At 43.6% G+C, this 15,000-nt stretch overlaps 1 protein-coding gene across 1 annotated transcript in view; it reads left to right on the forward strand.

Annotated features, from left to right (window-relative positions):
* The first annotated feature begins 2,446 nt into the window (after positions 1-2,446).
* The window catches only part of LOC117727373 (prospero homeobox protein 1-like), a 28,269-nt gene continuing 15,715 nt past the window's right edge, over positions 2,447-15,000 (forward strand). The window contains exons 1-3 of the mRNA XM_034527646.1: positions 2,447-2,729; positions 5,869-7,938; positions 11,717-11,824. Coding sequence (XP_034383537.1) covers positions 5,929-7,938; positions 11,717-11,824 — 2,118 coding nt within the window. The 5' untranslated portion in view covers positions 2,447-2,729; positions 5,869-5,928. The remainder of the gene's footprint in view (positions 2,730-5,868; positions 7,939-11,716; positions 11,825-15,000) is intronic.

The raw sequence follows: 15,000 nt of genomic DNA on the forward strand, positions 1-15,000 counted from the left end.
GGGGGGTGACATGAGTTTGAAATAAATACACGGGTTGATCCACCTGGACTGGGCCGCGATAAGAGCAGCCCGTTAACCGACGCGTTTCCTCTACACCTCATCCGAGTCTTCCTTTTCCAAACACGCGCTTCTTTAATGTCCCGGCCTGTTTTTCCAGCCTGTGCGCACCGACGGCACCCGGGGGAGCCGAGGCCAAATCAGCCACAGGCCAGTGAGGGAGCAGGGGGCCGGGACACCTGCTCTGGAAAAGACACTCCAGACACTAAACTTTGCTGACTTCGTTGCAATTCGTTCGTCCTAAAAAACACTTGCTTGCGACATGGAAAAGAGACTCGCCTCTTCCCTTTTGGCATCTGACTGATGTGCATATATGGAAAATAAGATTTCTAGTTAAGTACTTTAGGATCCTGTTTGTGCAGAGGATTTAAAAAAATGAGATGCTGCGTGCAACAAATGAATCAGTGAAAAGCTGGAACAGAACAGGGCAAAGGCATAAAAAAAGGCACGATGATATAAAATAATAATGCATGAATAACTTTCTTCTTTTCTGGCTTCAACACGTCAACAGATGGATTTATCAGTAATAATGATAATAATGATAAAAAATGTCTATACATATTTCTGTTTGTAATTCTTTTCATGCGTTTGTTATAAAATAAACGAGTATAATTTATTGCATGTAATACGAGGTTTACGCTTTATTCTCTAATTAAAGAAACCCAGGCTAAAGCGGATGGACGTGTCGATAATAACATAATTATCTTATGTAGAGATACATTTTTATTGCACACATTTCCCAACAATATCACTAAATAATTTGTTTATACACCTGTTGTAAAGACCGACGTGTAACTATATTTGCAGAACGCAACACTGCGGTGTGATTATAAATAACAAATATTGAAGGAATGAGCTGCCGTCATCATTTCATAAATCAGAAGCGTCGAACAGGTTTCTTTTTTTCTGTGGTAAGGATCAGATGTCAGTGTCCGTAGGGTTCAGCCTTGCAGGTGCCGAAGTTTCAAAGGGAGAAACACAGTCTAATAAATTCACTAAAATAAAAACGTTACGGAATTTTGTTGTGTTTTTTATTTACAACCCGTTTAACTTGATAATATGTTTTGATGACAGTGCAGTCTTTACGCGCGCGGTTTATGTTCTGCGACAGACTGCGGATCCGAGTGACAGACGTTTCGTGATGATATTCGGCTCTTAACTGAGCGCTTCACAAAGAGACGTTTAGCTCTCTTCAGATATTGGCTTCCCTGGATAATCTGAGTTCCAAAGCAAAGCTCCGAGCTTCTGTGCTGCTTTGCTTGTTCATACATTAGACTTTGCTGCCACCAATGAAAAAACTCTGCTCGTAAAATATCCCTACATGTCACTTTGAACCTCCTATTCCCAAGTGACCGACTACTGCTTTTCCCCTTTGAGAAGTCCAAATGTACCAGTTGCAACAACAACACAAAATGTGCATAAGATGTTTGAAATTCAAACGCGCTCCGCGTCGTTATTAAAACATATTAAAATATAATATAACAAAAAGTTGGTAATCATTGCAAATGACTGAGCTTGAAGGAATGTTAATGCGTTTTAATAGACTCTCCTAAAACATAATGGAAACATGCATTAACACGAGCGTTTAAAAAGTCATTTCTATTGTAAAATAACTAATAGTTATACAGTCTAATTTAGACTTTAACTGCCAACGGGAAGGCTGGTATAGACGTCTGTAAACATTTGCATTAACACGGTCTCTGCCTTAACAATTCACTTAATGCTGCATTCATCTTTAAAAAAAAACATGTTTTTTTTTTCTTAAATGTAGTGAATAAATCTACAACTGAGATAATCTCACTGGATGCCAAATATATGAATTTCCTTAGCAGTTATTATCGATACATTGTTCTTATTCAGATTTCTTTCCAAAAGTATTCACACGTTGTTTTAAATCTCTCAGGATCAAACTGACACTTAACCATTTAGTATAGAAACCCTCCCCTCCAAGACATGAATATGGGAATGAATAACATAAGCGGACTATGTGTTTTATTGCGGCTTATGGTATAGGCCTATAATGTCAAAGTGCGTATAACGATTCTTACTCGCGCAGTCGGTGATTTAGGAAGAAATGGATTAGTACGAGTGGTATTTCCTTTCTCTCTCCCTCTATCTCTCTCTCTCTCTCTCTTTAGTTGCATGCTCAAGTCCCATTCTCTGGTCAAGTTCAGTGCGTTGTTCTCCGGACCGGACGGACGCTTCTTATTGGTAGGCAGCGACGGTTACATCACGTCGCTCGTGACGCGCACGTCTTCCTGTTTCCTTCAGCCGCGTCTTAAAGTGAATCTTAGTGGCGGAGGAGCGCTCCAGCATCCAGTGCTCTGCATCCAGTGCGCCGCGGAGACCCCCACACAGGCAGTCTGTCTCTCTCTCTCTCTCTCTCTCGCTCTCTCGCTCTCTCTCTTCCTCGCTCTCTTGTACTCTCTCTATGTCTCTCACTCTTTTAGTCACAGCAGAGGATAGAGGGAGAGACCGCCGTGCAAGAGCTCTTTTCATCTTCTATACTTTTCCTGTTTCGGTCCTTTCGCTCGCGCCGCTGACTTTATTCCAGCTCTCCCTTCTTTGAGACATTGTTACATCCCAGTAGCGAACAATCCGCAGAGCTCTGCGTATTTTTCTCGTTTTGTTTCGCCGTCGGAGTTCAGGTTGTCCCCCTCTTCGTCCAAAGGGTAAGTAACCTTGTCCTCGGTTACGTCCCTTCCTCTGTTGTTCTTGTTCTGCCTCGCCTGCGCACGGTGGGCGGACTATATATATATATATATATATATATATATATATATATATATATATATAAACAAATCAAACATAATGAACGGTGAAAAATATCTCGGTGATGAACCGCTAATCATATTCTTGTAGGACATTATTTGCTCCGTTTCGTTCCCCGCATCGTGATGTGTGGTCAGAGTCGCGTGAGCAGCCCGTATTATTGCGAGGATGATTTGCGGACGGGGTAGCCCAACCTTCCGCGTCAAAGCGGGGATCAAGTTGATTTGCAACTTTTCAAAGTAAGTTTTGGGAGTGGGTTTTAAAACGAGATTTTAGAACGGGAACTGAGATTTAGCTCCATTAGATATTCAGTGCGTGTTGGAAAACCCTGAATTTGCAGTTTCCTCGTTATTGTCTTTGTCCCGTGGGCTACATGTTATTCTAACACCTCATTCGTGCCTTTTTTTTATTCACACTAAGTCCTTTACGGATGTTGTCAGTCCTCCTGTTTTGTAGTGTCGGTGTCTTTCTCTCTGCCGCAGCCCTTTTGTAGCATTGTGATAAAACGCTGCCGGTATATTGTTGTAAGTGTAAGCAACTCAGTCTCAAAGGTTTTCATAGTTTGTCCACTGACCATGAAACAAGTAAAGAAACAGTCAGATCTCTTTTATCGTCTTGTAATGTCAATGTTGTTGTTTACCTACTAAAAGTTACAACAACTGTGTATTATTTGAATTTTAAACCAAGTTTCAAACCTGGACTTCATTTGTTGATTTCTTCCGTTTGCTTCTTTTCACCCGAAATGTTGGAAGGTTTAAAGGGTTGTTACATGACAATAGGTTTCACGTGAAGAACCAGTTTAAATAGACAAGATCTTTAAGAGTTCAAACGAACATATACACAGCTCGTTGTTTATGTGTGTGGTTCATATAGCTTCAAATTGTTGAAAGGTTTTGAACGAGAGAAAAGGCGAGAGAGTGCGCATGGGCAATGGGAGACAGGTGCTCCGTCGGAAAAGACAGGTGCTAGTGACTATTTCAAGCTCATTGTTAAGGTCCTGAGGCGATCAAGTCAAGTCAGTTTTTTTGGGGGGAGATGTATCACCTCTTGTCTCAACTGCTGATGTGACTGTCAAGACTTGGGCCAAAGCCATTTATCAAAATAGTTTCATTTAAAAAATACCGGTTTCACTTCAATAGTACAGATATAAGGGGAACACATTAAACCGGTAAATTAGGATTTTTAGTCTTGTCAGTTTACAAAATGTTACTTTCAGAGTGAAAGATCCGCCTCTTGCGTTGTAGATCACAATACATGTCAAACAAAGCCAACAGCAAAGTTGTGTGCGTGTGTGTGTGTGTGTGTGTGTGTGTGTGTGTGTAATTCTTTTTTCTTTATTTTTAAATGACTTTGAACCTGCAGTGATTATGTAAAGATGTCTTTGTTAGAACAAGCACATAATCAGATAAAGAGAATATGTTAAAGTCTCACTGGAGTTCAATTTTCTCCGCTGTTTGTCCACACTGAAACTGACCCTTCAAATTCGTCCTCACTTCTTGGCTTTTGTCTAAGAATGTCAAAGTAAAATGAAATGTATATGAATCAGTCATTTGACATTTCGGTAAAAAAGAAGAAAAAAATCCAAATGTTTATAGCTATACGTAGCAAATCTATCTGTCAGTTTGCTTAAATTGAAGTACAGTTTCAGTATATTTGCAATCTGTAAAATTAAAGTAAAATAAATAATTCTATATTTATTATATATAAATATATATATATATATATATATATATATACATATATATATATATATATATATATATATGTATATATAAACACATGTTTTACAAATCCACTGTGAGTCTTAAAAAGAGCTGGCGTTTTCCTGAAAAAAACACCAGCTCAAAATTTAAATTGTTGCACCACTTTCACCACTTTTATGCTGTTAAGAAAACGTAATCAAAATATATCTTTCTGAGGTTTTTAAATGTATTAATTTGACAAAGAAAAGCATACTTTTAAAATCGTTTCTGATATTATCACTACATTTGAGATTAGAAGCATCTGATAGGGCTCTGACTAAGACACTGCCTCCGCTGCTTACATAGCAGTATTGATGCAGGCCTGTACTGACAAAACGTTTTGCTTTCAGAGGGGTATTAGGGTTTTTGTAAGAGCGCTTTAAGTTGCTCCTTGCCAGAGTTGACCCTTGTGACCTATTCATTTGAGCAGAATTAACTGCCCTTGCCAGATGAAAAGACAAACAAAAAACACAGAAGTGAGCTCACGCTGGCACGTAAATCAATAGGCTTATTTTGTGTTTCTTTTATGTGTCACCCTCCCTATTGCTTAAGATATGATGGCCATATTGATTAGTGTCAACACAGGACTTGCATTTTAAAATTACCCAATGTGTAAAGATGGTTTAAAATGACAATATGTTGTTAAATTGACCAAACCAATGTTCACTTACTACGTATAAGGATTTAGTAAAAGGAATATAACGGCATGTGCATTGCCTCTCCTTGTAAACTACTTCTTTCTTTTTTCTTTTTTTTTTGATACTCTTAACCCTATTTATTTTTATTTTATTTTGAGAATTAATAGATCCTATGTTGGCTCACACTGCACAAAAATGGAAATGAGGACATGTACTTAAGTAATTATCATAATTTTATGCAGCTTTGTGTTCCGTGGGAACTGGTTCAGTGCTGCCCGGCGTGTAACAGGGGACGGGATAAAATGTAGGACTTTGCCCTGGAATGTCGAGCCAAGGCCTATTTCTTCCCCTTACCCCTCTGTCACTGGTCCTTACTGCCTAAATGTCATCATGGATGTGCTCGTCCTCTAAGACACATATGTGGAGGTTTTGCCTTCTGGCTTAAGACAGAACTCTTCCGTTTATATCCATAATGTTGACTAATGCAAGTCTCTTGAGGTGGATAGATTTTGATTCATTAAGTCAATCGAAAACGTTCAAGCTTCTCTGTTTGATTTAGATTTTTTTTTTATATTGACGTGGACATGTCCTGCCTGGGTGAGTGACTTTAATATTTCTTCTCTTAAGTGAGTCATGGTTTTGTGAATTTTCACCCACAGGTACTCAGAGGATTTAATCCTTGAGGTTTGCGGGATATGGCCCAATAGCAGCAGCCCGTGATGCCGGACCATGACAGCGACTCCCTCCTGAACAGACAGACCAAGCGAAGACGTGTGGACATTGGTGTTAAGAGGACCGTGGGCAACACAGCCTCCGCAGCAGCAGCAGCCACAACAACAACCACTGATAACATTGCCCGCGCCAAAGCAGCCATTTTCAGTGCCATGAACTCTCTGAGCTCCCACTCTCACCACGGATCAGACACCGACTCCATGGAGTGCTCTGTAGTGCAGCCACATGGTGGACCTGGCATTGTGTCAGCCAACGACACTGAATCCAAGTCCAATGTACTCCGAAAGCTACTGAAGAGGGCCAACTCATACGAGGACACTATGATGCCTTTCCCTGGCACCACTATTATCTCCCAGCTTCTCAAGAATAACATGGCTAAAAATGGAGGAGGACCTGAGAGGGGAGAAAGAGGGGACAGGGGTGATAGAGTGGATGTCGGCTTCCCCCGATCAGGGCTCTCCAATGCAAGTTCAGATGCTCCCCAGGAGGATGCCTGCAGTAACTCCTCCCATGATAGCACCCCTCAAGAGTGCTTGTCACCTTTTGGTCGTCCTGGCCTCGCCCCCTTTGAAATTGAACGTCTCAACGATGAACATCTGCGTGCCAAGCGAGCCCGTGTAGAGAACATTATACGTGGTATGAGCCATTCACCCAGTGTGGTGGTACCTGCTGCTTCCCGTCATGAGCGTGACCATGAGATGGATCGAGACCAAGAGATCGATCTAGACTGCCCACCCACTCAGTCTCAGCAGCAGGCCCCCAGCAGCCCACGGGGAGGCGAGGTATGCAGCAGTAGCAGCCGAGAGAACAAGCGCAAGCAGCGTCTGCCTCAGCAGCAGCAACAGAGCTTCACCCAGCTGGTGTGCCAGAGAAAGGAGCAGAAGCAGGAGGAGCGACGGCAACTGAAACTGCAGCTGGAGGACATGCAGAAACAGCTACGTCAGCTGCAGGAGAAGTTCTTTCAGATCTATGACTCAACCGATGACTCAGAACACAACGACCTCCACAATGAGCTCAACAATGACATAGGAAACATGTCTGAAGACAGCCCAGCCAGGTCTGACACCGGCGGCGATGACCGGGGTGGAGATGACTTGCGCTCTGACAATGAGATGTCTGACCTGGACCCAGGCCATTTCCTGGACAGGGCGCGGGCCTTGCTCCAGGAGCAGGCCCTGCTCGCAGGCAGAGAGAAGCCAAGAAGAGAGGGGCTCAGCCGGAGCAAAGGACAGGGAGGTCCAGGCTCCTCCATGCACGCTGAAGGTAAACAGCTGGCAGAAACACTGAAGCAGGAACTCAATTCAGCCATGACCCAGGTGGTGGATACAGTGGTTAAGGTGTTTGCCAAGCCTCCACGCCCTACACCCCAGCAAGCCTTCCCCTCACTTTCCATACCTCCTGAAAGATTTCCAACCACTGTCAATGGAGACAACCCCAACTTTCACACCGCCAACCAGAGGCTGCAGTGCTTCGGCGATGTCATCATTCCCAATCCACTAGACTCCTTCACCAGCATGCCAGGGATGCCAGGTCCCACCAATGACCAAACTGAGGCATTACCCTTAATCGTGAGGAAGACACCCAGTGAGCACCACCACCATCACCACCACCAGTCCTCAGCTGTGGGTGCCCATGGCGGGCACCACCACCCCATCCTTCACCCCTCCTCACTCTCTGCCTCCATGGGCTTCAGCCCCCCATCTTTTAGACACCCTTTTCCACTGCCTCTTATGGGCTACCCTTTCCAGAGTCCCCTTGGTGGGCCCACGGGTGGCTACCTAGGCAGAGACCGTTCCTCTCCAGACTCCATGGACCTGTCCCGGGAGACCACCAGCCTGAGGACCAAGATGGCATCGGTTCACCATCTAGGGCACCACCATCGCTCTTGTTCACCAGCGCACCCTGGTAGCACAGCCGAGCTCTCCCTGTCCCTCATCAAGTCTGAATGCAGTGACCTCCAGGACATGGCTGACATCTCACCTTACTCAGGCAGCAATGTATCCTTTCAAAAAAAAAATGGTGTGGTTTGAGTGTGGTTGAAAGACAATAATAAGTGAATGTGTTTGACAGTGACTGTGATGTTTTAAAGATGTGGTCCAGTTCAGACCAGCTCATGTGTGTGAAAGCCAGATACAAAGATTTCAGGTGGTAATTCCCTGTAGAGGCAGGTGTGAAACATTGCATCTAAACCACAAAGAGTTAAAAAAATCAAATCTTTTTCAGCCTGTTTGAAACTAGCCTAAGAAACTGAGAAATTGTTGATGAATCACTTTTCCTCCCACTGCTGTTCTCTCATCCATTGTACTGCATTGTTGTATTTATTTTTATACTCATACCTCTTCTCACAGCACCGCACAGCCTTTTCTTCCATTGCCAATCCTAAGTGCTTTAAAAGCTCTCTTGTCACATATCACTTACTCACGAAGATTAGGTCCCCGCGACATTTACTGCCCCAATTCCTTTTTATAAAAATGTCCTGAAATAACCAGGAGGGAGATGGTGTCCTGAAACTTGGCACACAATGGTGTTATATAGCCTCCCTTATAGTTTAACCCCAGTGCGCCCCAATCATGGCCTGCGGATAAAGAAACTATCCCCTATGGGAAGCTCAAATTGAAGCCCCCGGGGATTCAGGACCAATCGCTTAAACAGATCCCTTCTCTGTTTCCCCTATACCTTCTTAGTTCCTTAGTGTGCAACACCTCCTAACTCTTATGAAAGTTTGAGTCATGTCACACTGGCTGTCCTTAAAACGCGTTGTCTTCAAGACATTAACATGTATTACATGCATGCGAAATTAATCCAACAGTCTTAACCTATTGGGGCTTTATTAGTTAAAACAACGTTGGATGCCTTGTCTTTGCGGTTGTGAGTACCTGAGTACCTAGCCTTTCTCAGAGTGTGTGTGTGTGTGTGCGTGTCACAAAAGGTTCGCCTGAGGACTCAGTAAAGATGTATATTTATGATTGCTTGTGTTTTCTCTTGTGTTCCTCTTATCATCCATCGCTGTTGTAAAAGGCCCACAATCATTGTCGTTTCTTTTCCCTTTTTTTCATTTCATAAAGATCTGTCAACAGCCCGGGGGGCCCTTCGGCTGTTGCTTGGCAGCCAAATACTTCTTTTTTAGTTTTCCCTCCCTGCAAACCCCCCTCCTCCCTGTCTTTTCTTTGAAGCAGACGTTAACAGGTGTTTGCAGCGAGCTGTTTATCTTTCATTACCTCGCCTTGTCTTGTCTTCTGACCCAAGGGTGAACGCTTTCCAGAGATCCATAATCCTTTGCTTCTACGGGCTCCCGATGGAGGGATGAAAAGAGAAAAGGGAGAGAGAGACATACAGAGACTGAGAGAAAGTAGAAAACAATCAAACAATAACCACACATGCCAGATGCTGTGGCTTTCATTGTAGCATTTATACATTCAGGGTTTAACAGATAGTACTCCCCTAAATGGAAAGAAAAGACACTTTTTTAATCTTTTATTTTTGAATTTATCACAGGTTTAGGAAGTTTGCCACTTAAAAGATAGAGATTTGTAAATGTTTTTTTTATAATTAGTATGCCAATGTAGTTTATTTGCATTTCTACTCTCTCGTTTTAAAGCATGTTCCATTGATGTAGAATTGTTTTATAATTCTGTAGCTTTCTTTTTTTTCTCGGAGCCTCAGGAGCCAGAGACAGCTTGTCAGACATTTTGCGAGGTGTGTTCAAGTTCACCAGCTCTCTGCAGCGTTGTAGAGCAGATGGCTGCTATCAGTTTCCTCATTTGTTCTCAGTCCGACTCCAAATATTCTTGTCCTTACACCTGGAATTAGGAAGTGGAGCAGCTATTTTCCTCTCATGACTTTGGGTTTTGGGGATGTGTTGTGAGAATGATGATGTCTTGTCGGATGTGGCAGTGGAACAGTGGGCCACCTGGTATGAGTGCACCATCATGACAAAATAATAGCCTTGCACGCCACCCCTAAGTCCAATCACAATTACATTTGCAAGCTGTGAGTGAATTAGAGATGAAAATGCCTCATCAGGAGATATGAAGCTTCTTAATTGTCGTCTGAAGGGAGGTGATATTGTCTTTATGGCTGGAGAGGTAAAACCTCGACGTCTTTGTTTTAAAATCATTTTTAATTTCAGTGATAAGGGGAAAGCGATGCTAATCCTAATTAAAAAAAAGCAAAAACAAATTAATCTAAGTGTAAGTGCACAGCTTTCACAGCAAACAAATCCCACCTTGCCTTTCCTGAAAAAGAGCTCTCTTTTTCTGTCCCTCCCTCTCTCTGTCTGAGGATCCATTGTATCGCCTCCACTTGGAGCAGATGGTGTGGTGTGGAGAGTGAAGTGCTGCTCTTTTGGCCAGGCCTGACAGAGTAACACCAGTCTGCCAGGGTTTCCCCCACAAGACCCTCGCTGCGTATACAACTAAGTCTCTCTCTCTGCCCCTCTCTCGCTGAATCAGACAAAGTAGACAGGGTTTTTAAGGAGCCAAACCCAGTGCGGTTCAGTATTTGCTGGCTTTGCTGTGTAACCCTGAGGCCAAGGGCAATCCAATCGAGCAGCTGATGCCTTCTTCCCACTCTATAGTTACAGCTACATCTGGACACTTGACTGATTTTAACGATCACAGCTACCCTTGTAGATCATAAATAATGTCAAGCGATGTATTTTGTCCACTGGAGTGTAAACAGTCTTCATGAGAACTTGGGGCTGTATCTTCTGTGTAATTTAACGGGCCTGTCTTGCTTCTGCTTGATGAAAACCCTCGTTGAAACAGCCTGAGGTTTTAACATGCAGCCCGCCCCCCGGTCCCTTTTCAATGTCTTATCCTCCAGATTGATATTATCAGATGCATTATACGGCCGTTAATTCACCATGGAAATGGCTTGGGCCGTTCAGTGGCGCAGATGTGTTTCAGTCCCCCCCATCACTGGCTGAGTCCAAAGCCTCAGAGCCCCTCTTCTCCTTCTCCTCCTCCTTCTTTTGCTCCTCCAAGGGTTTGGCAGCAGCAGCGAGGCTGGGGGGCAGGGGTGGAGCAGAGGGAGGAGGAGGGGGATGTAATTGAAGGTTGGAACCATACTATCCCTCAAGGTGCCCCCACCAGCCCATCTCCGTCCTCTCTGCTGTTCAATCCAGGCGATCCATTAGGAAGACGAGGCCTCTGACATGTATTTGAATATGGCCGATGTGAGTGTGAGAGGGTTTTTCATGTTGCTCGGGCCGGGGTTTGGGCCTATCTCCTGGACCTTGTTTTGTCACTGATATGAAGCCAATATCAAACAGTCATATTCAGGCTTGGCATGAGTTGTCGCCAAGCCATTAGGCCTTCTTGCCCGTCACTGGCGTTAACTGCTGTCTTTGTCTGTGATATGCAAATTGCCTCCTTTTTTCTTCTTTTTTGGGTGTAGGCAAAGGCGTTTGCTTGCTTTGACTGTGAAATGAGCCTCCTTATGTAAAAGCGTTTGTCGTGCTGGCCAGCGTTTTATTTACCGTGACACTCTCACACCTGATACGGACAATGCTAATTGCAAGCAAATGGTTTTGCTTTGGTGCACTGTCTTCAGCCCCCCCACACCCCACACCTCCACCCAGCAGCCCTGCATTCATGCCTGAAAGGAAATTTGGTTACCCATCATCCAAATGAGGATGTCTTGCCAATCTTACAGCCAATTATTAGCACGTACATATTGTATTTGTGCTAACATCATTAGCTACATTCGCTTGATCTGCCATTTGTTGTTTCCCTCCAAACATTTGTTAATGTCCTTAATGGGAGCTATTTTCAGATCCAAGAGGGTCTCTCCCCCAATCATCTGAAGAAGGCCAAGCTCATGTTTTTCTACAGCCGCTACCCAAGCTCTAATATGCTCAAGATGTTCTTCTCTGATGTCAAGGTAAGTCAAACATGTTCTTCCTCTTCAGCCCTTGTTTTAGTATATAACCTTTGCCATTATCTTCCTTTTTAATTCACACTCCTGTCTCTGTTCAGCTCATTTGTACCGTCATTTTATTGAGGTGGTGACTTATTTTGCTGCGCGTAACAAGTGTAAAGATGGATTACACGTTTCTGTACATTTGTAAATGCACCTGCTTTAAAGGGGGACATTTGATGTATTTATTGTGATGTGCCAGCTTCAGTTGCCGTATAAAGCATATATGCTTTTTTTTAACTTTCCCTCACTAAGTTATGGCTTTATGCAAAAGATAAAGGAAGGGGAAGTTGAATGGGTTTACATGAGGGAGCTGAAGAGACTATGAATATTAGCAGGATGAGTAATAGAGGGATAGAGAGGGCAAAGAGGAGGATGGAGCCTAGAGACGGAGGAGTGGTTATCTGAGCAGGTGTAGGGAGGATGGTTTGATAGAGGGAGGGTTGAAAGAGTCCATTTAGGGAACATAGCAAGGATGAGAGCTAGCTCTACTGGGATTTTAATGAAGGAAATTTTGAAAACAAAGCACAATATGTAAGCTGCACAACAAAAACGAGAAGAACAACAAAACAATAGACGTTGTAGTGTGGGCGACCGAGTTTGTTCGTGTTGTTGTTTTGTGTCCTCTCGGAGCATACGGAGGGGTAAACACTGTGACATATCCAGGCCATCTTATTCAAATCAGAAGATAAAAGTTCCCCCTTTTTCCCAGCTGCCCCCTCTTCGATGCTGTCGCTACCAATCATAATAGGGTCATACGATTCTTCTCGCAGCACATTATTGGTCGGGTGGAAAAGGAGGGTTAGATGTTGGCAAAGCGGGTAGACACATGCACGTGGTGATTTGTTAGAAAAGTCCTCAATAATAGATTATCCCACTGATTTAACATTTATGTTATTTGCTGTTGAACAATACAGCAACAATTGCTATTTCACTTTCAGTTTCAGCAGTTTCACTGACTAATCGCTCCCAAGGAGGTGGCCTCTTCTTGGTGGCCTCATCAGATACTTAAATAAGGTCAAGATAGTTAAGGGGATTATGAGGCACATTAGTTTGTTTTTGTTTTCAGTAGAGGACAATAGACTCAAGCTGGAAGTTAACAGACATGTATGGGAATGAGACTATCTAATTAGATGCAGCCAGGGCGGCCTCTTAGCGAGTGGCTGTCCTCAGACAAAAAGTCTTAAAGGCTAATCAGGTCTCGACTATTTAGGTCTTGACTGTCAAGAATCTAATGAACGTGGGAAGTGGGTTGCTCTAATAACTGGGGGGCGCTGTAGCTGTTGTTCCCCTTGATTATGCTGCTTTTAAGACTATTGTGACTTTTTTGACTTTTGATGTTTATGAAATGTTTTGACAGATTTGTCCAAAAAACATTGTTAGTGCTGCTAATGACAGCCTATATCATACCTCTATAGCTGTAAGACGTCTCATTATGATTGCAGATATTGTTTTGATAAAGGATGATTCATTATAACAGATTAATGCACGGATAGAATGAAGATATTCAGTCGATGAATAAAGTCAGCAAAGGTTATTGCCTTTGTAAAGAGATACAGTGTGCGTACTGTGTATTAATTATAGGTTTGCACCTTTGTGTATTGTATATATATATTTCTAATTCTTAAGCAAACACACACATCTTGCCTTCTCAATCTGTCTCTCTATTGCTCTTTTAGAGACAAGCTTCAGTTTTTGGGCCACTCATGTGCTGTGGAGTAGCGCAGGTCAGGAGGGTTTTCCCTTTTCTATATGTCATTCCTTCTCTTTTCTTTTTTTTCGCTGATGGTGTGGCATGGTATGTGTGCCTCGGCGGGGTCGGGGAGAAAGAAAAGCCAGCCGCTGGATTTGAGTCGCAGCAGTAACAAAAGCCCGCTTTCCAGGGCCGCTTTTTGTGTGCAGTCAGCCAATAGGCAGCCGGAGATTATCTCCCACAATTCACCCCTGCGAAAACAGGAAACGTTGGAAAGCCCTGATGACTGTGAAGGGGCTTACGAGAGAGAGAGAGAGACAGAGAGAGAGAGAGGGAGAAAGAGGGAGAGAGAGAGGCCCGTACAGGCTTCTCCGTCTTTCTGCTCTCCTCTCCAGTTGTTCTGGATGTAGCTTTGCAGTCTGAGGTCATCCGTGTGCTTTCTGCTCCGTTGCTGACCACCATGTCAGAGAAAGTGTTAGCTAGAGACACACACTTAATTTCAAAAACAATTAATTCAAAAGTTAAACATTTTCATCAGAAACCAAAATACAAAACTGTTAAACCAATTGTATTCTACAGGTTGATAAATTAGCTTGTGTGTGTTTGCAGAAGTCAAAGCGCCTGAATACTTTTGGCAGGCGACTAATATAGTTTAACCAAGGATACTTGAGTGTTTTCCTATTCTGGACTTAAGTATGCGCCTTTGCAGGAGCAGCGTGTGTGTGTGCGTGAGTGTCTTTGTGTGTGTGTGTGTGTGTGTGTGTGCGCGCACCCCTTTCTATCTTGTGCTGTTAGCACTAAGCGCTGACCTTTCACAGGCTCTTGAGTGTGAGTGTGAGAAACACACTCTCGCTGTCTCTCTCTCATCTGCCTCTCAGCCAGGCGCTCAACACACACACACACACACACACACACTCCCTTATAAACACGCTCGAACACACATCTCTTTCTCGCTGCATCTCATGCCTGTGCTGGCTGACCCCTGCCAGCTCTGATTAAGGAGCTGCACTGATGTGCTCCTTTGAACCAACTCCCTCCTTATACTCTGAACACACTCGTCTTTAGCCGCTATCAGGGGGTCTCTGTCCCCCACCAGCAACTTAATGAACCAAGACTGCTGGAAGCTGCAGGGGGACTTGCCCAAATTGAGTCCCTGAGCGTGTTGGGTGCTGCAGATATAATGTAATTGTGGGTATTTATCCGCATGCACAGTAACTATTGTATCTTTTGTGTGCTCTGAGCTGTGATTGAGCTACAGTTCATTTCAGATACACGGGCCCTAATACATCTTCTCCCGAGCTGTCCGTATAATAAAGTAATCCTTGTCCAAATGACAAATCTATCCGTCACTCTGCTACAGTGACACCAAAGGTCTCCCGCATGAGCGATGGCAACTCTTTCGCTGACTTTAATCTCAGTGTGTAGCGCTCAATCTCCAACACGCTCG

The sequence above is a fragment of the Cyclopterus lumpus genome, chromosome 24, assembly GCF_009769545.1.
Source record: "Cyclopterus lumpus isolate fCycLum1 chromosome 24, fCycLum1.pri, whole genome shotgun sequence".
NCBI lineage: Eukaryota > Metazoa > Chordata > Actinopteri > Perciformes > Cyclopteridae > Cyclopterus > Cyclopterus lumpus.